General features: G+C 40.3%; 1 protein-coding gene across 3 annotated transcripts in view; it reads left to right on the top strand.

Annotated features, from left to right (window-relative positions):
- BRSK2 (BR serine/threonine kinase 2) overlaps positions 1–23195 on the top strand; it is a 301256-nt gene that overhangs the window by 221847 nt on the left and 56214 nt on the right. For all 3 annotated transcript variants that reach the window (XM_009102182.4, XM_009102181.4, XM_009102179.4), the window contains exons 6-9: positions 9088–9121; positions 10003–10071; positions 13031–13177; positions 20628–20659. In XM_009102182.4, the coding sequence (XP_009100430.1) occupies positions 9088–9121; positions 10003–10071; positions 13031–13177; positions 20628–20659 (282 nt within the window). The remainder of the gene's footprint in view (positions 1–9087; positions 9122–10002; positions 10072–13030; positions 13178–20627; positions 20660–23195) is intronic.

The following is a 23195-nucleotide window of genomic DNA, read 5'->3' as shown; positions in this document are numbered from 1 at the left end:
TACTGGTGGAGGAAAGGCTGGGTGTGAGCCAGCAAGGTGCACTTGTAGAAAGCCAAATGTGTCCTGGGCTGCATCCAAAGCAGTGTGGCCAGCAGAGAGCGGGAGGGGATGTTGCTGCTCTGCTCTGCTCTGCTCTCCTCTGCTCTTTGAAGGATCTATGGCATGAGAAGGATATGAACCTGTCTGAGTGGGCCCACAGGAGGCCATGAAGGTGGCTGGGGGGCTGTAACATCTTCCCTGTGAGGACAGACTGATAGAGTTGGGATTATTCAGTCTGGAGAGAAAAGGCTCCAAAAGACCTTATGGCAAATTTTCAGTACTGAAAGGGGGACTATTAAAAAGGTGAGAACAGACTTCATGGCAGGACCTGTAGTGATAGGACAAGGGATAATTTTGTTTTAAGCTTCCTTGTATCTAATCCACATTGACCCTTAATAAAAAGAGTCAATGTGGATTAGATACAAGGAAGACGTTTTTTACATTGAGGGTGGTAAAACACTGAACAGGTTTCTCCAAGAGATGGTAGATTCCCCATCCCTGGAAACATTCATGGTCTGGTTGGATGGGACTCTGAGAAACTTGATCTAGTTGAATATATCTCTGCTCATTGCAGGGGCATTGGATTAGTTAAATTTTAAAGATCACTTCCAATCCCAACCATTCTGTGATTATGCACTTATGTTGCTTGCAGCTTCCTTCAAACTTTCCCTCTAGATAAGGAAATGCAGCTCTCCCTGCAGTTGCCACATAGCCTGTATACTCTCTAGAGAAAATTGTTCTCCTTCCTTCCATGAGAAAAAAAAAAAAAAGAGGAAGTATAAAAACCAACCCAGCCTCAATTGCCTTGTAGGATTTTTCATACTCCTCAGGAACCTCTCAGTAGGGTTCCTGTTCTTGTTAGCACTGAGCTCTGTTATCCGTATCTGGAGTCTCAAAGGGAGACTTCCTTCCCATAAGCTGTGCTGGAATTCAAACCTGCATGCTTCAAGCAGATCCAGCCCCCACATTGTGGCCTTAAAATGCACTAATAAAGAAATCAATGGAATGGAAGAGATGTGCCTGTAATAAACAGAACACAGCAGCAACGCTATGATCTCCTGCCTTGCAGATGCATTTTAAGTGTGTTGCCAATCACTAGACCTCCATGTGAGCTATTACACCACTTCATTAAATCTCCTGGCATGCAGCCCAGCATGGCTGATACTGGTGTCTTGTGATCTCTTTGGTTTGGGGGGTGAAGGAAGGAAGGAATATATAGCAATATGCCACACTGTTCACAGAGAAAGGTAATCCAGTTATGACTCCCTTTCCCTTGGAGCACATGCGGTAACTAGCCTCAGAGCTTTTCAAGGCAACACTTTTACCTACCCATGTAGTTGGTACTTTCAGCCAGCATGAAAAGGAACAAAACAGAGTGAATCATGGCTGAGATATTGAGCTTTAATGAGATGCTCCTCCGTGTACCCATAAGTTAATTTCGAGAATGGCTTTTCCGTACTGTGAACACTGATAATGAGATGAAACTGTAACATTTCCATTGACAGTCATGCAGGGAGTCTCCAGGTATTTCTGTCAGTCAGAGTGGGAGGCTCAGATGGGGTTGAGCTGTGTGATACAGCTAACTTAGTCAGTTCAGCGAAGCAGGGCGACTGCAGTCAAAAATTCTTTGCTATCTCAAGTGAACTGCTAAGTTTAGTCCAAAGTTTGGGTAGTCTTCAGGTCTCTGCAGAGTCTTGACTGGCATCATGAAGAATAGCCTCGTGTAGCCTGAGGTGTGATGTAATTGCATATCTCAGAGTCATTTGTTTTCTGGGAGGCACTCCTTAGGCCTGCATGGTTTTCTGTAGCACTGATAGCACTGACAAGACTACCTGGAGGACACAATAAAAGTTCTTTCCAGATGTGTTTGTGTAGGAGGAGGCAAGGATGGACTTGCTGTTTCACTGACACAATTTGCCATTGACAGACTGCATGTTCAGCCTTGATTGTAATGAGTCCCCATTATAGAAATGTGTATTGTGTGAAACCTGCATATGCACAGTGCAGAGGAATATGCTGTAGTTCTTTTTAGTGTTTTTAGACCTTAAGGGGAAGAGGAGCTGTGTGTAAGCTCTGCAGGACTAATTCTGCTTATGGCAGAAATTGCTCTGCAAGGCAGTCTTACAGAGAGATGGTCCTTGAAATGCCAGAATAACACAGTTAGTGCATTCCTTCAGAAGCAGGGAGGGTCTGTCAACTAACAGCAGACAAGGAAGGAAGAGAAAGGTGTGATAGGCTGCTGCTTCTATTATTTTAGATCCCTTCAGCTCTTCTTCCTCTTCACCCATCCAGGCAGTGGCATGCAGAGACACTCCCCATCTCTTTCTCAGTGATTCTTCCTGGCATGCTGCCTTGCAGTGTTTCAGAATGGGAGAGGTTGTCCAATCCATCCTGGGTTGTCATGAGGCAAGAAGAGTGAGTGCCTTTTGGTTAAACCTCAGGTCTGAGACCCAGGTTATCTGAGCTTGATTTCTGTCTTTGCTGAAGGCGTTCACGGTGGTCTAGGATGAGATGCATTGCCCTTCTCTGCTTCAGTTCTCTATCTTAGCAAGTCATTGGTGTATCAGCAGACCTGTGGTGAGCAGATAATTCAGAGGGCAGATATACCTCAGTGTATCAGAAAGCACCCTTTCTGATTTTAATTACATGGTGTGATGCTGCACATATTCTTTCCCCCTTATAATAAATATGTACATATATCTAAAACTTATGCAGTCATTGTTAGGGTTGCACATTTAAGCTCTTCAGTTTGGAAATGCCAAAATTAGTACTTTTTACTCCATCTCATCGAGAGCTTCCATTTCCAGCACTCGATTCCTATCTCCTTCCTGATTTGAACCACAGTCTAGCTGACTTGTCCCGTTCATTTCTGCTCCATATTTGGCCCAAATCCCTGCTTGTTTTCTCTTTTTTACTAGGTTCCAGCTCTAGTTTCCATTACCTGGTTGTGTTGTGAGTCAGTTGCTGCCAGTCCTTGATCTATTTCATTAGTTTTGCAGTCCATTCATTTTTAATTTTGTCATCATGTGATAACCCCACCCAGAGCATCTCAGAGTTTCAGATAAAAAAAATTACTCTGTGAAGTGTTGCCACTGCAGGTAGGATTTTGATCCTAATGCTCTCGAGAGTTTCTGCTGGTGAATGCAAATTGCAGTTTTCTAGTGAAATGCAATAATCCTATGATGTAATCTCTAGAGAATGCAAATAAATACTCGGATTTTCCCTTTGCAGGGGAGGATACTAGAAATTTTTATCTTTTTTTTATGGAAAAGAATTTACTTAAAATTAGACTTAGATAGTGGAAGTGCTTCAGCCCAATCACAGCATGCATGCATACAAACACATGAAACCAGTCTGAGACAGAAATAAAGCAAGGAAAATTGTTGTTAAATTGAAAGTTACAAGGAACTTAAAATGAGGATTATAAAGAGAAATACCAGACAACCTTATTAATGGCCACTGGTACCAGCATCACCTATAATGCATCACAAGGTATGTTAAAAGAGCTTGGATTCTGCAAAATCAATCCCTGAGAATTTGAGATGTGCTTTTCTTCAGCTTGACAGTATAGCATTTACTCAGCCTGTGCACATTAGGATATGCCCATTAAGTACAAGCTTGTACAGGTTTTTTTCAACAAATCTTTGCCTCATTTGATGATTGGATGGTGTGTTTTTGTGAGTAAACAGCTATTTAATGTTTGGGTTTTCCTCATCATTTATTTTATGGATCCATTTATAACTTCTGCTCACTGCATTCAAGCCTTGCTATGAATGCTAGGTAGGATTTCATCACTGTGTCTTAGGTTTCCAAGTATTAATTATCCTGTTTTCATATTATGTTTGCCACATTAATCTGGCTATCTCCATTTTTATGAGGACACAGGATTCTGCAAAATGAGACTCAAAATTGTCAACCAGTTTTGAGTGTACACTTTGATGCTCTTGGGGCCCAGTACCTCAGGATACTTGGTGCTTGATAACAGTCTTTTACTGGGAGAGCACAGTGCCTACCAACTGCACCTGCTGCTCCACATTAAATTAAACTTGGATGTGTAGTACTGTGATTCTGAAAACTGGGGAACATGCAACTCATAATTACCTGTGAATTTCTCAGTTTAAGGCACCTGTTCATTTTTTTTCACAGAAGGATTCTCTGGGAGGGACAGAGTTTGATTCTCCCATGTGTTAATCAGCTGCATGCTTGCAAGCTTGTCCTTGTTGACATTAAAGTTCCCTCACATTGCTACTTCCCAACTTCAGTCACAAGTAGAAAAGAGGCATTGGCTACACATCCAACTGGCTTACCTGCAGAGCACAGTGTAGTATTTTCAATCTTTTTTTTTTGCCAGTTCTTAACTTTTGGGCACCTAATTTGATAATCTTTATGACCTTTTAATACAAGGGTCTCGTTGATTCTTAAAATTAAAACCTCTTAAAAGTTCCATGATTTAAAAAATTGAACTGATAATTAATGAATTGATTTGCAGATTCCCCAAAAATGTAATTGCACCTGAGGAATAAACAGCTGTAAGATGGCTGAGGGCTAGATGCTGAGTTTTGTCATCCAAAGGTAAATGACTGAGTTGAAGCTTTAATGGCAATCTAGCACTCAGCCTTAACTACACCTACTACCTTAATTACAGCCTTACCTGCAGCTCCTGCCTTCACTGCAGCCTTGACTACCCACTGCTGCTGGAACCTTTCGTTAGTGTCTCCCTGCCTTTCTTTTCTCTGTGATCTGCGGCTGTCGCTTTCTCTACTCAAAATGCCAGTGTCCTGCTCCTGAATTCCCTTTATCTATTTTGCTGCTCCTCTGATCTTCCCCTTCATCTCATCCCTTTGCTACCCAGCATGTGGGGAAAGCAGAGGCAGCCTTTTGCTCTAGTGGGTAACTCCTGCCTCTGAAAGCCAAGTTGGAGACAGTGATTAAGAGAGGGGAAAGAAGGACTCTAGAATCGAGCAACAGCAAAAACAGCCAGATGTGCGAGGATTTCTCTGCAGCTATACAACATCCCATATCAAGGTAACTTCATGCCTTGAAGAATAAATATTATAATAATAATAATATAAAATAATAATAAAAACAGAGGAAAAGAGACTTCTTGTCTGTCTGCAGAAAATCTGCATCTGTCTGTGTGGCCTGAAGGATGGCCCTCAAAGCAGCTTTTGTTCTTCCCCAAATAATACCATCTGAAGGCATGGGACCAAAGGACTGAGGCATGGACACTCATCTTTCCTGGGACTTGGGAGTGTAACACATTATTTGTCTCACTGTGGAGTAGAATCACACGGCTTTTCCTGTCCTTCTTGATCAACCAACCACTTCTCTGGCAAAACAGTTATTATGTGTTCCCAGATTAACCATATGTGCCCAATGGATTTGTGTGTGTGCAGTGCAGGTCTCTCTAACCCATGTAAAAAAACTAACTCATGGACATATCACATCTGCACTGAATATATGGCCTTGGTTGTCTCAGATCTACTGCAGTTGAACAATATCTTGATGTGCACAGATCAAGAACTACTTTTCTAGTTTCTCAGATGAAATTCAGAAAAGATACATCAAGGATATATACATTTCTTTCTGCATGCCTGACTTAACTGTCCAGAGCTGTCCTGGGTTTCACCATTGCTCTCTCTTTTCAAATTTCCTCTGGTTTAAATCCCATGTAAATGCTCTAAGGTCCTCCAAGATCCTTAAGATTATTGTGTCCTAGAGTCACAGCTGTGAATAACCATTCAGAGAGTCCTTCCTGCCCCGGGCAGAATAGCCTTGGAAAATGCCCATCACCCTGGAAATAAACACTGCCAACATTGCTGCTTTTTTGCAGCGGTACCCGCAGGCAGCAACTGTTTCTTGATCTTGCTGAGCGATATATTTATTTGTTATCAAGGGCAGACTGGGGGTTTTGCTGCACAGAGATGTAGCAGAGTGATGAGGAGGTGGCCTAGGGAAAGAGACAGGGAATGTTGCTCTTGACACATCTATATTGAATAATTAGTGATAAGAGCCAAAGAAATATTCATGACTCTGTAGAAAGATAAATAGATTTTTGATTAAATTTGAGTTTTGTCTTAACAGCAGTTGAAGTTGCTGTGTGATTGGTAGCATGGAAATGAGGTTTTTATGGATTCTGGCTGACTGGAGGATCCCTTTTAAAGCTGTTAGCCAAGATAATGCTGCAGATATCTAGCTAGTGTGTGCTGGCAAAAATTCAGAATGGCAGTGCCAGAAACCTGTACTCTCTGGGCAGTTGCAATGCAGCTGTTGAATGATCGAATCAATCCAACTTATTTAAAGGATTTATTATAACATTTTCTCCACCCAGACGCTTAGACTTCTGCAGAATTTCAGTGGTGCCTTTTAAGATCTATGGCACATTCCACTGCAGTTCAGTAGACCTCAGGAAGAAAAACGCTTCAAGGGCATTTGCTAGTGGGACACATAAACACCTGTGTGTACCTATCTTGAGTTCTTCACAACACTTACATTCTTCTTTTCAAGGATGTTAGCACAGGAAACTTTCAGGGTGGTTGCACTGCTCAGGACCCACAATTAAGAGTTCTGAAATCCTTGTTGGAGTCATAATATACAAATAAAAATTCAGGAACACTCTGCAAATTGAGATACTATCTCTTCCAGGGCACTTCAGTGCCACTGCCATCCAAAAAAGATTTTGTTGAAGGATATTGCTGAACTGTACAGGATGCCATGCAGGATTTGAGAAGTCTGGCTAGGTCATCCACAGGCACCACCTGTAGTAGCCATTTAATGTACTCTGTGTGTGCATGACTCACACAGAGAGGCAGCTGTACCTTGCAGAACCTAAAATACATGCGAGAGTAAGAAATTCAAACATGCTAAGTAGTGGGAGCTTGGCAGTTACCTGGAATGTGTCTGCATTCCTTTTAGCCCCCATTTATTTTCCAAACCTAATGTGATGTACAGAACATGTTAGAACTGGCCTTTCTGTTCTGAAGTGACTAAGCTGGGCAAATATCCTTGATCTATGCAAGTCCTGTACTCTTTTTGCTACCATGCAGTTTTTTCCCAAATTCCAGTTGCATTACTATGTTCCCTACAGTTCCCACACTGCCCTCCTTCAATGTTCTGTGTAAGCATTTCAGCACTAGTGAGAGTTGCCCTTGTCAGGCCTGGGCTGCAGTTCCAGTTGTGGTGCTGCTCCTTACTGGTGCTTTGTGTGTGCCTTAGGGATGGCCTGTACCCTCTGCAGCACTGTTAGATACGAGAAAAAGACAACACCACTAGTCAAGCATTCTCCCAAGAATCATTTGTGTTCTAAATGCTTGCAAAATCATGTCTTAGTCCAGTGTTGTGACTTCTTGTGGTTTAGACTTTGGGGTTTTGGAAAGAATAGGTGTAGTGCAGGTCTTGGTTTGCTGTGAAGAGGCAAATTCACTGGAAACAGTATATTTTTGAAATCTGGGAACTTGTACATAAGATTAAGCAATTCAGTTTCTCACTCTGGCCTCACTTTCTCTCTTGTAGTGTGAAAGCTGCATGGCATTGCTCTTGCTTTAGTTAGAAGAGTAGACTCATGGTGAAGTTCTGGTCACCTTTTTCAAACAGCTGCAGCTTTTTAAAATGTTAAGTAACCTTGTGCATGTTTCCATGGCTGTCAGTGACAGAGCTACACAGAGAGCCTGGGTAGTCTGTCCTACCCACTAGACACAAGACTGTTCTTTCTGGTCTTCCAATGAACAGCTCTAGCCGGCTCTCTGAGGGAGGCTCTGGCTTTCATTAGCTGTTTTGACTCTTGAACCAAGGTTTTTAAAATGTGGTCTAAACTAAGGCACTACTGAGCAGACAGCGTGGTTAGAATACCTGTGAGTAGCCCATCTCTTAAATGGGTCCAGAATTGGTGTTGTATTAAATATTGAATAAAGCTGCTGAATTCCACTTTTCCTGAAATTTGTGAGGGATCAACTGCGATCAACTGCATTTCTCTCTCCTCATGGAAGCTTTGCTGTCAAGGTAGCTGCACTCCCAAGTGTACCCTGAGTTTATTGTCATGCTCTGCCAAAAGCTGTGATACCAAATCAGGGCATTCTGTGCCCATGGGATGATATTTTGCCACAAGATAAGTGTAGTGTGTATGGAAATTCAATTAATGGGCTGTCTCACTGGGCATTAATGTAGCATCCTAGCACAAAGCTAACTCTCTGTGCTTCTGGTTTGCTCATTACTTTGTGAGACAGGTATTGCCCAGCCATGATTGCATTTGTCACAAGAAACACATGCACAAATGAAGACAGGCTCAGGGACTGCTGGGAGGTGTCAGTATAAACAATAGCATAATTTGCACACAGGTTTCAGACAGTTTGCATCCCTTTTACTTGTCAAGTTACTTTAATGAAGGCTATAAAATAAATAGCCATGGCTATAATCTTTAGGAATTAAAATTATTACCTGGCAAGTTGAAGTAATTAACCCTTCTCAGCCAGGAATCAAACAAGAGATATATGGGTAGAAGGATGTGAAAAGAATATATTAACTCACCAGGTAATAATGCTACTGTCCATCCTTTTTTGTTTTTTTAAAGAAAAAAAAAAACAAAACAAAGGCATGTTGCAATCTTGTATTGGCAGTTTTTGTGACCACTGGTGTAAATGAGAGTCATCTTAGCAGAAGAGATACCAGACATGGTTTAGGGATGCATCTGTCTTTTTTTCTGTAAAAGGCATCGCAGTGTGGGCCCTCCTTTTAGTTAGATACAAGGCCAAGTTAAAGGGTGGGGTTAGAGAGCTGGAATTTTTACACACAGAATATACCTCATCTTCCCTCCATTCCTTGCTTTGAAGAAATTCATAGCAGGGCCATAGAGTTTTAAATTTTGCTAGTTCTTGACCATTTTCTAGGCTTGTTAGAAATATGTTCTTGTTGAGGTAAGGAAAAATATGCTGGTTTGCACACTTGTATTCTGTATAAGCAAATCTGTCATCATTCTGCTAAACAAAGTGGAAATGCACATAACCATAAATACCAGGCTATTACATGCTCATTTGACTGTATTTTGTCTTTCAGATCACCACATTATGCTTGTCCTGAAGTCATCCGGGTAAGTTGGTTAATATTATTGTACATAAATACCTTTTTTGAAGTGTCCCTCATTGCAACTACACAGATAGAACCTCTGTACAAGGAATCTGCCCAAGGCAGAGGGAAAGAAAAGGACATAAGAAACCTAAATAGAGTTCTGTTTGTTTGGCTCAGCCCTCAATCAAGCCACATTGGGAGATAATGGTGTGTTATTCTCACAGTGCCTTTGCACCGTGTGATCAGACCAAAGTACAGGAGCCTGGCTTAATTTGATCCTTTGACCCAAAGGATGTAGCCCCCTCAGCTTTCCTATCTCTGATGTAGCTGTCATCTGAGTAGAAGAGCTGGAGTTGACTGTCAGGGATGTTGGTTTCCACTAAACAATATTCTTCCCCCCTGCTTTCCCTTTGTCCTCTGAAAATAAGTATCCAAGATTTCAGTGCCCAAGGTTGCACTTCCAAAGCATGTCACTACCGTAAAGTCAAACAGGAAGCACACAGGAGAGACTGCCCAGACAACACTGGGAGTTTGCAAATATCGTGGCTGGTGACAAGCTCCCTAAAGAACCAGGGCAGAGAAACACACCTTCTTGATGTCCTTAATGCACCTGTTACTCTGTTTAAATGCCAGATCTGTGATTTGTGAGTTGTCAACCATTCCTGCCCTGCTCCCACTTCTGAGCCTTTCCTCACAGTTCTCAGATAAGACTGCAAGCTGATGTTCACAAAAATTCAATTAGCCAGCTGTGTAGTGGCTTCCTCCTAGTTGGGAAGGCCAACTTGGGAAGCAGGTAGCTGAACTAAACATGGGGCTTCCCATTCCCCCTCTCTCATTCCTCAAGGATATTTAGTTCATTTAGTAGTGATTGGTCTTTTGAACCTCTGTGTCATTGCTGCGCAGGGAGAAAAATATGATGGAAGGAAAGCAGACGTCTGGAGCTGCGGAGTCATTTTGTTTGCGTTGCTAGTGGTGAGTCATCTTCCTTGCTGTAGCCTTAAAAAAGAAAAGAAGAATCTGAAAGTGCTGCTGTATTTAATGGCAATTCTATTGACATCATATATAGATGGTTTGGTTTTTTTAGTCCTCTATTTTTGTATCTCTCAGTGGCATCCTTTCCTCTTATTTCTACATCAGCCCCAAAGGAAAAGCGTGAGGAATATTTCACTGCTTCTTTGAAACACTGTTGCCCTGCACAGGAGAGCATAGACAGCCATCAAAAACTTGTCTCTGTAAATGCTCTTTGTTGTTTTGTAATGTTGCACCACATTTTTTGATGGGTAAGGATGTGTAGGGTTACAACTCTAGGATTCAGAAAATGTCAAACAAGTCATCCTTCACGGGATCAAGATATGTCTGGATTTGGGATGTGTTCACTCTTTTCTGCTGTATATATATATATGTGCTTCAGCAGGTATATGCATACATTAACTGCAGTGTTTTTTCAAGGAAGTACTTGAGAACCTCATCTTTGTTTCATGCAAGCACTGAGCTACATTTTAATTTGGTACACATGGGAATATAAAACTGAGCCAGTAGAACAAAGTTTAAATTAGTTTCCATCTGGCTCGGTAATACTTTAAGTGTTCAAAATGTGCCATCGTCTAACTTATCCTTCTTTTGATCAGAGTTTCAATTCTCTGTGGAATTTATTCTGAAATGAAGTTCTATTATAACACTCCTAAACATCCAACAAACGGGTGTCCAGCTGAAGGCAGACAGGCTTGGCGGCAGACAGGCTTGGCATTTGTTATCAATTTCCATTGTATAATGTAGGAAAATATAGTTTATGTTAATACAAGCATATACCACATGCAGGTAAAATACTCTATGTGAATACTCTAAAATACTCTACATTAATGTAAAACTCTATAGGTTTTATGTGCATGTTAAGTGCTTTATATCTGTAATAGTTCATCTGATAATCTATAATTATAAAAATAGCAAGCCTGAAGTAAAATTTTGATATATTTGTACATTCATCAGTAAACCTAATTGCTTCACTTAAATGTTTTATTTTGGAAAAAGCACTTGTACAGTGTAAAATAAGGTAAATTCTGGATATTATTTTTGTTTAAATACTTTTAAATTTTAGAGGTTTTTTGTATCAAAGGATATGCTGATTCTTTTTTAACGGCTCAAATCAGAATACCTTGAAGTAATCTCAGTTATGATGCTTTAATTCCCCTTAACCAATCTTACTTCTTTTTTCTTTTTAGTCATTAAAATTCACTGAAATTTTAATTTTTTTTATCTTGATGTTGCATTGGAAGAATTTTAACTGTCACACTAGGTAGCACCTGATCATCTCTTACTGAGCAGTTACTTTCATAGCTGATAAAATAGAAGTGTATAATGAGCTCTTTATATAACTTCTTGAATTTGTAAGAACAGAAGAGAGAATGTGTCAAGATGGTTAGGATTTGTTGAGCAGGCTTTTCATTTTCAGGGGGATTCTCTGTCAAGCTTGGTTGTCCGTTGCTGCATCTTCATCTGTTCCTACATACACACACGGCCCTGAAAAATTATGGAAATAAGTCTATTATTGATGGAAAGTGCAGAGCTTGCCAGTTAATTATGTCAGGACAAACTCTGCAAAAATTATCAAGATATGATAGCATTTGGTAGTAATAAAAGAGGTGTAGTTGTTACCTTCAGGAAATGCCACACAGAGTCCTTTCTGACTTCATCAGGGCTTAAATTGCATTAGCCAAAGTACTGAACTATCAGAATTGATTTTCCTTTAAGTCTGGAATGGGTAGGAAAAATGCAGGTAACTGGAGGTTGGTTACAGAAGGCAGGGAGAGGCTCTGCCTTCGAGGCCACTTTAATGAACAAAGACCAGTAAGCAGTGCCCAGTCGTGGCTGCCATCAGGTGGCTTCCTGAGGCTGCTGTAAACGGAGCTGTTGTTCTCCCTAAAACATAGACACAGGATTGCTTATACAGATGCACTACTCACTGTAGTAAGAGCAGTGCCAGAGCTGACAACTTAAAACTTCATTATCACAGCAGCTGACAGCTTGCAGCTTCCCACAAACCATCCTGGAAATCAAGGAAGCTCGGCACCTACTAGAATTAGGCAGCGAAAGAAGGAAGTGAGAATATCTAGGAAGGTGCAGACTTGCTATAAAAGGGTATCAGCTTCAGTCAGTAGAGTTACCCTAAAGATTTCAACTTCTCTTTTTCCTTTTTGTCCTAGCAGCAAGGATAGGTCTTTTACTGCTTTTTGTGGCAAGCTGATGATCTATTCAAAATGTAGTTTCAGCTAAAAAAACTTCAAGCCATTCATGTAAGTGAGCTACAGTAGGGAAGCAATAGGAAACTGATGACCTGACCACAGCATGGGAACTGGATGGAGTATATTAAACAGGTAGAATGTCTGCTGCTTCCAAAGGCTAATGTTGGTTGGGGTTTCTTTCAGCTGTGTCATTTTACTGCTCCGTTAGAAAGAGCATGTTCTTTACTGAAAGTCTCTCAAAAGCTGTTCACCTCATTTTCAATGTCTGCAATAAATGTGTCTCAGGAAGATTAAAAATAAGGAGACAGTAAACATTGCTGCTGTGAAAGTATGCCCAGGAGGAATACCAGAAGATCAAAAGCTTGAGCTGAATTTAAGTGAATCCACGCATCTTTGGTGAATTTGCCTGGGAAGGCAATTTCATATTTTGTGTTTTACTTTATACTGGTAGTCATTTTCTAATTAAAGGTCTTATAAAAAAACCAGTGTCCTCAGTTTTGTCTCCTGTATTAGAGGAAATACAGCAGCACTAAGAAATTGTGTCTTTTCAATGGATAAAAAGTTTTTTCACTCATAATAATATATTATGAGCTGACTTTCTCTTTTCAATTCTCTCACCGTGTTTATCCTGGCTCTTCTCCTTTGGCCGTCTCCAGTTCTCTCCCATTGACTGCTCTGTCCCATCCCTGCAGGGTGCCCTGCCCTTCGATGACGACAACTTGCGGCAACTGCTGGAGAAGGTGAAGCGTGGAGTGTTCCACATGCCCCATTTTATCCCCCCCGACTGTCAGAACCTTTTGCGGGGGATGATTGAAGTGGATGCCTCGAAACGTCTCACGGTAAGGAGGCTTCGTGAACAAGGCTTCATTTCTCACCTTGTTGCAGGAATGGTTGAGCAGCTAAGGTAACTTGGTGATTTGGTGGCATTCCTATGTGTTTCCTCCTGAGCAAAGGAGGAGTGGAGTTGGTGGGGTCTTTGGGAAGAAGTTAATTACCGTCTCTTTTGAGTCATGGGGACAAATTGCTTTTGTGTTTTTTCTGTAGCCTCATGATTCCCGTTCATATGTAACACTGAGCATTTAGGAGAAATCCCTCATAGCTCATCACAGAACTACTGGCCCATTCACACCTTTTGGAGCCCACCTGAGGTGTCTGATTCTTCTGTCTGATACAGCAGTTTGCTGGGGGTGTGATGTAGGTGTTTGAAGGTCACAGTGTTAGGACTGGTATTTGGAAGCTTTGCCATTAAACAGTGTGTGATTTTCTTACATTTCTGACAGAAGTGTTGGCTTTTCACTTCAGGCCACATAAGCTGCATTGTATTCTATCCTGCGTTTGCTCTGCATTATCCTCTAGCAGCCTTCAGAGTGTCTGCCAGTCTGCTCTTTCATCCTGTGCCCTCTGGTCCTGAGCACTGTTAGTCCCACAGTGAGCTCCTGGCATTCAGCACTGAGTCTGCATCTAGGATACATCCCATCACTACAACAGAGACCCTGCAAGAGTGAGGACTGTGTAGTGATTGTATCCTTTACTAACGTTGTGTTAATGTTTTAGGGAAATAAAAAACACTGGCAATTAAAATAATTTCGGAAAGTAAGATTGCCTGCTTGTCAGTGGAGGCGTGTGCCTTTATGGGTACATTGCCCCTGTAAATCCTATTGTCAGGCCTTGGTGATGATTTTATACAGATTTACTAAGCTCACAGATTCTGAGTGGGAGTATGTATAAAGAAATGTAAATTTAAAACTCCTCCTGGTTCTTCAGTCTGCTAAAATATTTATAAATAAATTCTCAGATCACTGGTTGGCCTCTCTGCTGAGATTGGTAACAACAGCATCAGTCTGTGCCAGCTGTGACGGTGCTTTTGGGATGCAGACACCTCTCTGCTAAGAAGCTAACTGAAACTCCCTTCACATTCCCTACAATATTACCTGACATCTGGGTTTTTCTTTCATTCATTACCAGTCCAGGTCATTGCTCTATTTGGTGGCATAGGGGAAAAGTTGATGTTATTTGTAGTATTTTGCAAACCTAGTAGCTATCACATTTTGCAGTACATAAATAGCACTGATTGAAAAAAAATAAATTAGGCACCTTAAAAGACTTTTAAAATAGATTTTTAAAGAAAGGAATAACATTTTCACAAGTATATTCACAGAAAGAACACTGCAGAGGTAAGAGCAATATCCCGAGAGATGAGACAGCTGTTCTTCATGGCCAAGAAAATCACAAAGTCCCTCTCAAGCTTAGCTTCCTTTCCATGATGCAATCATATCAGCTTCTCTCTTGTTTAGTTGGGTTTTTTTTTTTTCCTCAAAAAAGTGCCAATGGTCTAAGATCATCAAGCGCTAGATCCTTCTTCAGATTGTTCTGAATTTTTCCACAGGCCAGAGACAGACCCTAAACAATTTGAGTTGTGCAATACAGCTGGGAATGTACATGCATAGGAGAGAAAGCAGTTGAGGGTAACTCAAGGTTTCAGAGTGACACTCATCCCCCTCCCTTTCTTGATCAAAATTAACCTCTTGCTTCCTTAGGGAGGGAAAAAACCCCAGATCAGGTAGTTATTGGCACAAACTAACCATTGAATTATGAATAAGAATTTGAAATAATACATATTAAAGAGCTGAGAGCTGGGAGGAAGAAAGGTTGGCTCTTTGTTATTAGCTGCAGTCTTTTTTTCATAATTTGAGGGTCTCTGTGTTTGCTGTCCCTGCTGCTGTCACACTCCTGTGCTGTTAGTGAGCTGCTTGCTTTGACTGCCAGGTAGAAGGGAGCTCTTTGTTTACTGCACAGGAGCTGGGAATGTAGAGTTCAGTCTGAGGAGAGAGCTGAATTCTATTTTAGCTGTGTCCTATGAAAAAGGGTATAAACATGGGTTTATTTGGAAGCCTCTATTCCTAGAAAATATCTCACTTGAATCAATTTGATATTTATGCAAAGATGTGAGCAAAATTGCGGCTAGGGTACAGTAAGTACAGATGTTGCTGTTACCTTTACTGGTCATTTGCTCAATACCTCACTAGTGAATTCAGCAGAAAAATATAGTGCAATGTAGGGTAACTAGAATTTTTTTCTTTCATTATTCACTTCCCCTCTCTGCTTTGTTCCTCTTTTTTTGATTTGTATCTCTTTTCCTTTTTGTCCAACTGCATTTCCCTCCCTGCAGTAATTGCCATTTCACAGCACACCCACACCTTCCCCAGTCCATCTGTTAAAATGATCAACAAAAACAGAACCAGCATTCACATTTAACTGTCATCATTCGCTTCAGTGTTGGAGCTTGAGAAGATTAATGGAGGGGAGGGTACTCAGAATTATTGTTGCTGGCCCTTTCCAGCCTTAAGAAGCAGGCATTACCTTTTTTTTTATATGATTCGTTTGTGGGAATAAGACTTAATTATTTCTTAGTGGAATATTGTTGACACTCACCATGTGTTAAGTAGCCTCAAATATGGTTAATGGGACATCCTTGACCACTCTCATTTACTGGGCCTGTTTTACTAATCATGCTGTAAAATTAAAGAATTTTGTTTTTCTTTCATTAAACATAAATTTTTCGTTAAAAGTTGATCCTAGCTCCTGGTGATGGTATTTCTGACCACCCATATTTATGAAAGGCAAGTCAAACAAAGAATGAGTACTACGATGATCGATGATCGGCATTTGAAAAAGCCTGTCTGAATAATATGGCCTAGAAGAGCTTCAGTTAATGTACACAGATAATCTCTAAGAAAGGTTGTACTGGTCATCTGCATATTCATTAGAGGTAATTACTAGGGAGAGAAGCATTACTTAAACTAAAGGAAGATACTGGCACAAAACCAAAGATATGTCAAATGGCCTTAAAGGAAAGTGGGCTAGAAGCAAGAAGAATTTTAGTCATATCTGTGGAGTTCTAGGACAACCCTTCTAGTAGGAATAGTGTCAGGAGGGAAAAGTGAAGTAGTAATAAAGTTTGAGAAGGCTTATGGCAGGTGTGCTCTGGTTGCCTAAAGTACTGCAGGATGAGGTTTCTTTTAGTTATGTGCTCTTCAAATGATTCAGTGTTGCTACAGCAGAGAATTACAGCTCCTGTAGTAGAAACCAGTTGCACTCTCAGCCAATATTTTCTTCTCCAGAAAGACAAAGGGCAGAGGCACTTTTCTTTTAAAGATGGATTAGCACTATTGAAAATTTGTTTCTAGAGCAAAGTGGATCAGAGCAGATATTGCAGAATAAGCTATTCCAATAAAGCTGTTACTGTTCTAGCATTGACATCTTATACTAGAGTAGAATGACTTGTTTTCTATGTTGGGTGTACACACAGGTGGAAATACCTATCCCTCAATATTACCTAAAAATTCCTTGAATTGCACATACTTTCAGAATCTCCTCTCTGCCTTCTGATTTTGTTTTTTTATTGGATCTGATGCTAATTATGCTATGCAGAATCTAAAGAATATTATGAAATGAAGAAGGGAAAACTCACCTAATCCATTTCTGTAGAAGGTCTTATGGTAAGGTGCCTATTCCATAATTTAAATTTTCCACTTTACAACCTGTAGAATGGATTGTCCAGTTGATGTGTTTAGGCTGCTGAGGGCCTGTTCATGCCCTGTGCAGGTAGGACAGTGATACTTGCCCTTGTCAAGGTCCCTGGAGGCTGCTTTAGTACAGCTGCTACTGCTGAAATGGATAATGGTTTTACCAGTGCTGTTTGCACTGCCAGCCTGAACCCTGTGGCCAAGAAAAGCCACAGGGATTTTGTGTCTTGACATTACACAGTAGGTTTAAAGCTCAGACTACAGGATCATCTAGATGAAGAAGATTCATTTGAGGTGTGGGTGCACAGATGGGTTTGAGGCTGATCCCCTTCCGGACAGGGAAGTCTGAAATTTGACATGAGTTCAAGCTCAGAAGCCCTCATCTATATCCACAGACTTTGAGAAAGTTTTTCTTCAGGGCAGAACTTTTTAGCTTGGCAACTGCTCTGCTGAGATCAGTGCCGAGGATGTAGACAGCGCTGTCTTGTTTTCCATCTGCCTGTCTGTCTCCATCTGTTGTTCCCTGCCTTGGAATTCAGACGTAAGCTCTTTGTGGGAGGAGACCTCTTTTTCTGATGAGCTTGTGCAGCTCTGTATCACAGTGGGTCTCTCATCTGTGAGAGAGGCTCCTCAATGCTTCTTCAGTGTACAAGTTTAGTATTTGGAAGTATTTTTACATAAAACCTTGATAAAGGAATTCTCCCTCTTCTTCCATAACAACATCTTAGACTGCAGAAATCTCTCTGACTGTGCATGTGCAGTGGATCTGAGCATGTTTTGTTATTTCAGAGATGATGTCATGAGACAGTTGCCTGCAGTGACTAGGAGACATTAGGAAGCAGCATTTTTGCAACTTCCATTATATGGTATTAAATTTGGCAAACTCATGTGCAAACAGCAAGAAAAACCCTCTGGGAAAAATTGTTAAATACCTTCGTCACTTAAATGCATTTAAACATTGTGTTTAAATGAAGGCAGGAGTGAGATTAGCTCCCACTGTGTCTTGCCCTCCCCTGCACTGCACAGTAGAAAGCGTACAGACTTCTCCTTGTCAAAACCAATCGCCCTCCCATAATCCTCGTGTCACTTTAATGCAGACAAAAAGCAACAAAGCATTAATTAATTACCTTTAAAACAGTAGTGAGGATGTTGGCAGCAGCAAGCACACTTCTAATAACATTTCAATGCAATTATGTTTGAATCAGCATAGCTAATGGCTTTGTAGAATACTTTTCATATCTGGGATGTCCCAGCGTATTTCACAGCAAAGGTTTTGATATGGATTGAATGGCAGATGTGTAGATAAACAGCAGCCATGAGAGCTGTCATACACCTTCAAATGTGTATCAAGGTGCAATGGGGCATCTCTTTCAGAAAAATGCTGTGTGTTTGTTAGTTTGAAGGAGGTTGATCAGCAGGGGCAGGCAGGAGTCATTTGACATCTTCTCTGAAGGAGCCCAGAGGCTCTGTGACTAAGACATGGACTGGTGACCCTCTTTTCTGTCCCCTCTCTAGCTCAGAAATTGAAGTGCTGTTGTCTACTTTGCCATGGCATTTCTGCACATCACAGGCACACAAGAGCACGGTGTCCCATGGAGACAAAAATTCAGCAGGAGAAGCAAGCATGAAAGAGACTTGGACATTGTGTAGCTGTATCATCTGCATCTTGTCTGAAATCATTAATCTCTCTAACCCTCCATGTGGTGTATGGGAAATAATCAGGAGATATGGTTTTACCAGCACAGGAGGCACAGTCCACCCCTTAGCAGATCCTCACAGAACTATACATCTGTTAAGGAACAATTCTAAAATCCTGCCCCATGGAAGCTGTACAAAACAGGCTCTCCTTATGTTCTGTGATTGAACCTCAGCTTGCACGGAACCAGAAGGAAGAGGGCTGTGTCTCCAGGCTGCTGGGGGAACTCCCACATCATATCTCCGTCTCAACAGGAGATGGAGGTGTGTTCGGAATACTCCATCTTGCTCTTAAGAGTGCAGGGGTTAGAGGACTGCCTAATGCAGGAAGATTGTGATGAAGGGGAGTTACTGTGATGGGCTGAAGTCACGGCTGGAAGCTGTGCCAGTCTGCCTGGACTGCTGGATGTGTGTGCTGGGGACATCGGTGTTGCTTAGAAGACAGATATGCGAGTGCCAGCTGCACCCCTGGTTGCAGTGTTGATGCAAGCTGGGGTTTAAAGGAGGCTGTTTGTTTCCCACACTGTTCCCTTCAGCCTCCTGTCATGCTTTCCTAAGCTGCATTCCTTTGTTTTTTGTTTTCAGGAAAAGCCCTGGCTCACTTAAAAAAATTAACTCATATATAGCCAAACTCATGTCTTACTGGTTTCCCAGACACGGAGCTGTTGTTCCACAGCACAAAGGTCTCTGATTCCTTACTCTCTGTGGCAAACACTTGGTATCTCTGAGATTTTGTTGTTTGCCTGTTCGTATCCTTTTCTTTTCTTTTCTTTTCTTTTCTTTTCTTTTCTTTTCTTTTCTTTTCTTTTCTTTTCTTTCTTTTCTTTTCTTTTCTTTCTTTTCTTTTCTTTTCTTTCTTTTCTTTCTTTTCTTTCTTTTCTTTTCTTTTCTTTTCTTTTCTTTTCTTTCTTTTCTTTTCTTTTTTTCTTTCGTTTCTTTTCGTTTCTTTTTCTCTCTGATTCTAATTATTGTGGAAGTGGAAAGTAATAAGAGCAGGACAGCAGTCGCCATTCTTCCTGACCATTGTAATGGGTCTGTGATTTCCTCTCATATGAGTTTTCTTCCAGCTCTCTCCTGTCTTTCCCCTGAAAGTTGCTCAAATGCCCATATGCAGTGAGGCTGCATTTTGTTCTGCACCTACAAAGGTGCTGCATAGTGATGAATATAAAAAGCATTGCCCACATAACAAATAATCCCTGGACATCTAAGAAAAGTTATTTTCTGCTGCGATGATTAAAATGAACATATTTGGAAGGTTCTGCTGGAAGTATGTCATATGAACCTTCTGTTCTCTCTAATGTTAAGGGTTTCTCTTGGAAAAATCATATTGCATTCTTCTGTGCTTGTGGGAAAAGATATCATTGTAATGTTGGTGGAATCTGCCTTCCATAGGTAGTCATGGCTAGTTACAGCTTTAATCAGTCCTTCATTGCATAGTGAAATTCTCATGTGTGGAACAGGAAAGAGGGAAGTAAAACAAATTTGTGGTCTCATGTTCAGGTGCAGAATTAGTAAATTGCATAGACCCTTATTCTGCTTGATCCTTAGACTCGGAAGATAAATGTGAAGCCAATCTAGAATGCGTCCTGTATCCAGGGAGGTCATGCCACAGATGCACAAATTATTTTGTTAATTATCTGTTTGAACCTATTTTCTCCTTTCTTCTCTCTCTTTTCCTCCAAAACAAAACTAGAAATGCAATTTAAGTATAAAGGATCAACTGTTACGCACATACAAAAAGGAGCAGTTAGATTACAGAGGGAAGGACTTGGGAAGGGAAAAGCTTGAATTTCCAAAACAGTTACCTGTGAAACCTTGCACTTAGCATTTTCCTGGGATTTGTTCTTGACTGATGCATTATGTCTGGAATTAAGGTGCCATTTCCAGTGGGATGGGTATTTATTGCAGTAGGATGAGTGGCTCTTGATGCAGCATAAAGTTTCTGTTGTATGCTTATGTCCATCTCTGAAATGTTGGATTTACTTGAATAAGCCTTGAATAAGGATGACTTGTAGAGTTACCTTTTCTATTTTACAGCACTAATTCCTTGTTTTCTTTTCCTTTACAGCTAGAACATATTCAGAAACACATATGGTATATGTAAGTAACTTTTTAAAAATTTTTTGCATACATTCATTGTTGATTCTGGTATTCTAGTGTTCTGTGAGGAGACCACTAGAAGAGTGAGACTGGAGTTTTAAAGCAGGTTTCACATATGTGAGAAAAAGAGGCAGAGAACAGAAAAACATCTAATTTTTTATTTTTCTACCCTTTGCTACTCATATAATTACATTTATATGTACCAACTCAGGAATGTTTTTTGTACAATGGCTAACAACTGTTTGAAATAAGACATTCAGTCCAGCAACTTGCTGTGCTAAAGAGATACCTGCAGGTGATCAGCAAAAAAATACCCACCTAGCAACCATATTTAGTTTGCTATCCAAGTGCTACAGACAATCCCTTGTAATACCTTCTTGACAAGAAAGCTTTCATTTGCTCCTTCTTGGCATCTTGGCTTTTCTCTGAAGTAGAAACAAAAATGATGATATTGATAAGTAAGCACCTGTGAGCAAGAGCTTCTCTGTCTCATAATCCCTACTCCTTTTTCATAGCAAGCTATGAGGCTGTTTCTGACCTTGTAACCTGTTGATGTGAGAGTACTTCTGTGACTTGATTAAAAACAGCAGTCCTGACAGTGAAACAGGAGGTCTGTGAGAAGAGTACATACTTGTCTGTGGTTTGGGTGTAAGAAAGATTGATGGCTTTTGAAAGTGACCTTGCTCTTTGTGTAGCCTTAGTAGTATTTCAAGAAGCCTAAGTAAATAAACTTTTTATACTATGATATCCCAATCAAAATAAGTAAAATACTTCACATAATAAACAAGGACATTATACTTGGATACATTTCCCAGGGTCAGCATTTCACAGGTGAGTGATAACGAAATCATGATCCTGTCATTACTCTTGAGAAGTACTCGAGGATGATGTGAACTGATATATGAGCCTGTCACCATGAAAAAAACCCACTTTTTCTTTATTTGTTTTGTTTTCTCTAATTCTATCCTATGGGCCATCCACCTCTGGATTTATATGACTTCAGTAGGACCTGAGGGGGTTCAACATTTTGTTGAATAGCTAAGAAAAAAATTGGGACTAAAAAAAAAAAAAAAAAAACCACAAAAAAACCCCAAAAAAACCCAACCAAATTAGTTTACCTGAAATAGTGGCAGCACTCTGCCCATGGCTTTTCCATGCTCTCTTTAGTTACCAGATATGGCACCTTTTTAAACCAAAGAAGTACTGGAGGTTTCCAATACTTTTTTCCTATACCTTTTTTTTTTTTTTTTTTAACTCTCATGGTAAATGTAGAACAAATGGAGTGGGGAAATCTCTAATTGTAATCTCTAAAATCCCTACAATAAGGTCTTGCTAGCAATTGCAGAAGTAAATGCTGTTTACATCAGATTGCATAGATAATTCCCCTCTGTTTCTTCATGGAGTGAAATCAGGTGACACTCTCCAAGCTTTTATCAGAACTGGAATAGGAAATAAAAGGAGAAGTCATTGATCATGTATATTGTTATTTTTATCCTCCTCAAGATTTTTGCCTGGAACTTTTCACTTGTTGAAGGACTGTTGTCTCACATACGCAATTGTGCAGGTGTGCATTACTTTAGTCTATATTTAGAATTTGAAGATTTTTTTCCTTTGGAGACAGAAACATTTGAACACTTTCATGTCCTTCTCAATGAAGGTCAGACTCTCTGATAATTGACACAGTAAACTCCATCTGAGGCTGTTTTCAGAAGTAGAAACTGAGTTTTGCAAAAGCAAGTCTCCTCTGGACTCCCAGGGTAGTCAGTGCGGAAAGGCTCTTCCAGCTGTCTCTTCAAATTGCCTAAAAAGAAGTTTCTGCTCAAAATAGCTTTTTTAATGAGTCTCTTTCTCATTTTCTCTGTACTGGCCATGGGTTGACCTCAGGAGGTTAACATCCTGTGGCTAATTTTAGTCAGTGAATAACCTTGCCGCCTCCAAAACTCAACTGCTTTCATCTCGTAATGTTTCACAACCTCTTTGCATTTATTTTGCCTGGAAATACTTGTGCTGACAGAGAAGGGGTTGTAGTGTTTTATCCTATGGCTGTTTTGCTCACCTCTTAATTTTTTTTCTTTATTTTATCTACTATTCTATGTAAAATCTTCATCCTTTGTCATATATAGGTTACTGGCCTGAAAGTTGTACTCAGAACATCGACGCAGTCGATTATAATTTATTTTAACAATAAATAATAATAAAATTTAAAATAAATTATAAATTATAATTTATAATTTATTTTAATTCTTCAAATAAATATTGAGGCTACTATAAAACTGAAGAAGAGATTTAACTGCAGATTTAGGCAGGCAGAGAAAGAGGTCTTGAAAGTTGAAATCATGATTCACAAGCCTAAAAAAGGAAGAAAGAAACCTAAGTGAAACCTTTCGTCAGCAACCTCCAGTCCTTGCTCTCCCACCCAAATTAATTCAGTGAGGTTTCTCAAGCCTTTTTAACTGAAATCATTTATTTTTACCTCAAATGCAGGTTATCATAAACCAGAAAATTAACAGCAGTTATTTTCACATTTTTTAATAAA

The sequence above is a fragment of the Serinus canaria genome, chromosome 5, assembly GCF_022539315.1.
Source record: "Serinus canaria isolate serCan28SL12 chromosome 5, serCan2020, whole genome shotgun sequence".
NCBI classification, from domain to species: Eukaryota; Metazoa; Chordata; class Aves; order Passeriformes; family Fringillidae; genus Serinus; species Serinus canaria.
The sequence above is the reverse complement of the archived record's forward strand: the minus strand, read 5'-3'. Positions and strand labels throughout refer to the sequence as shown.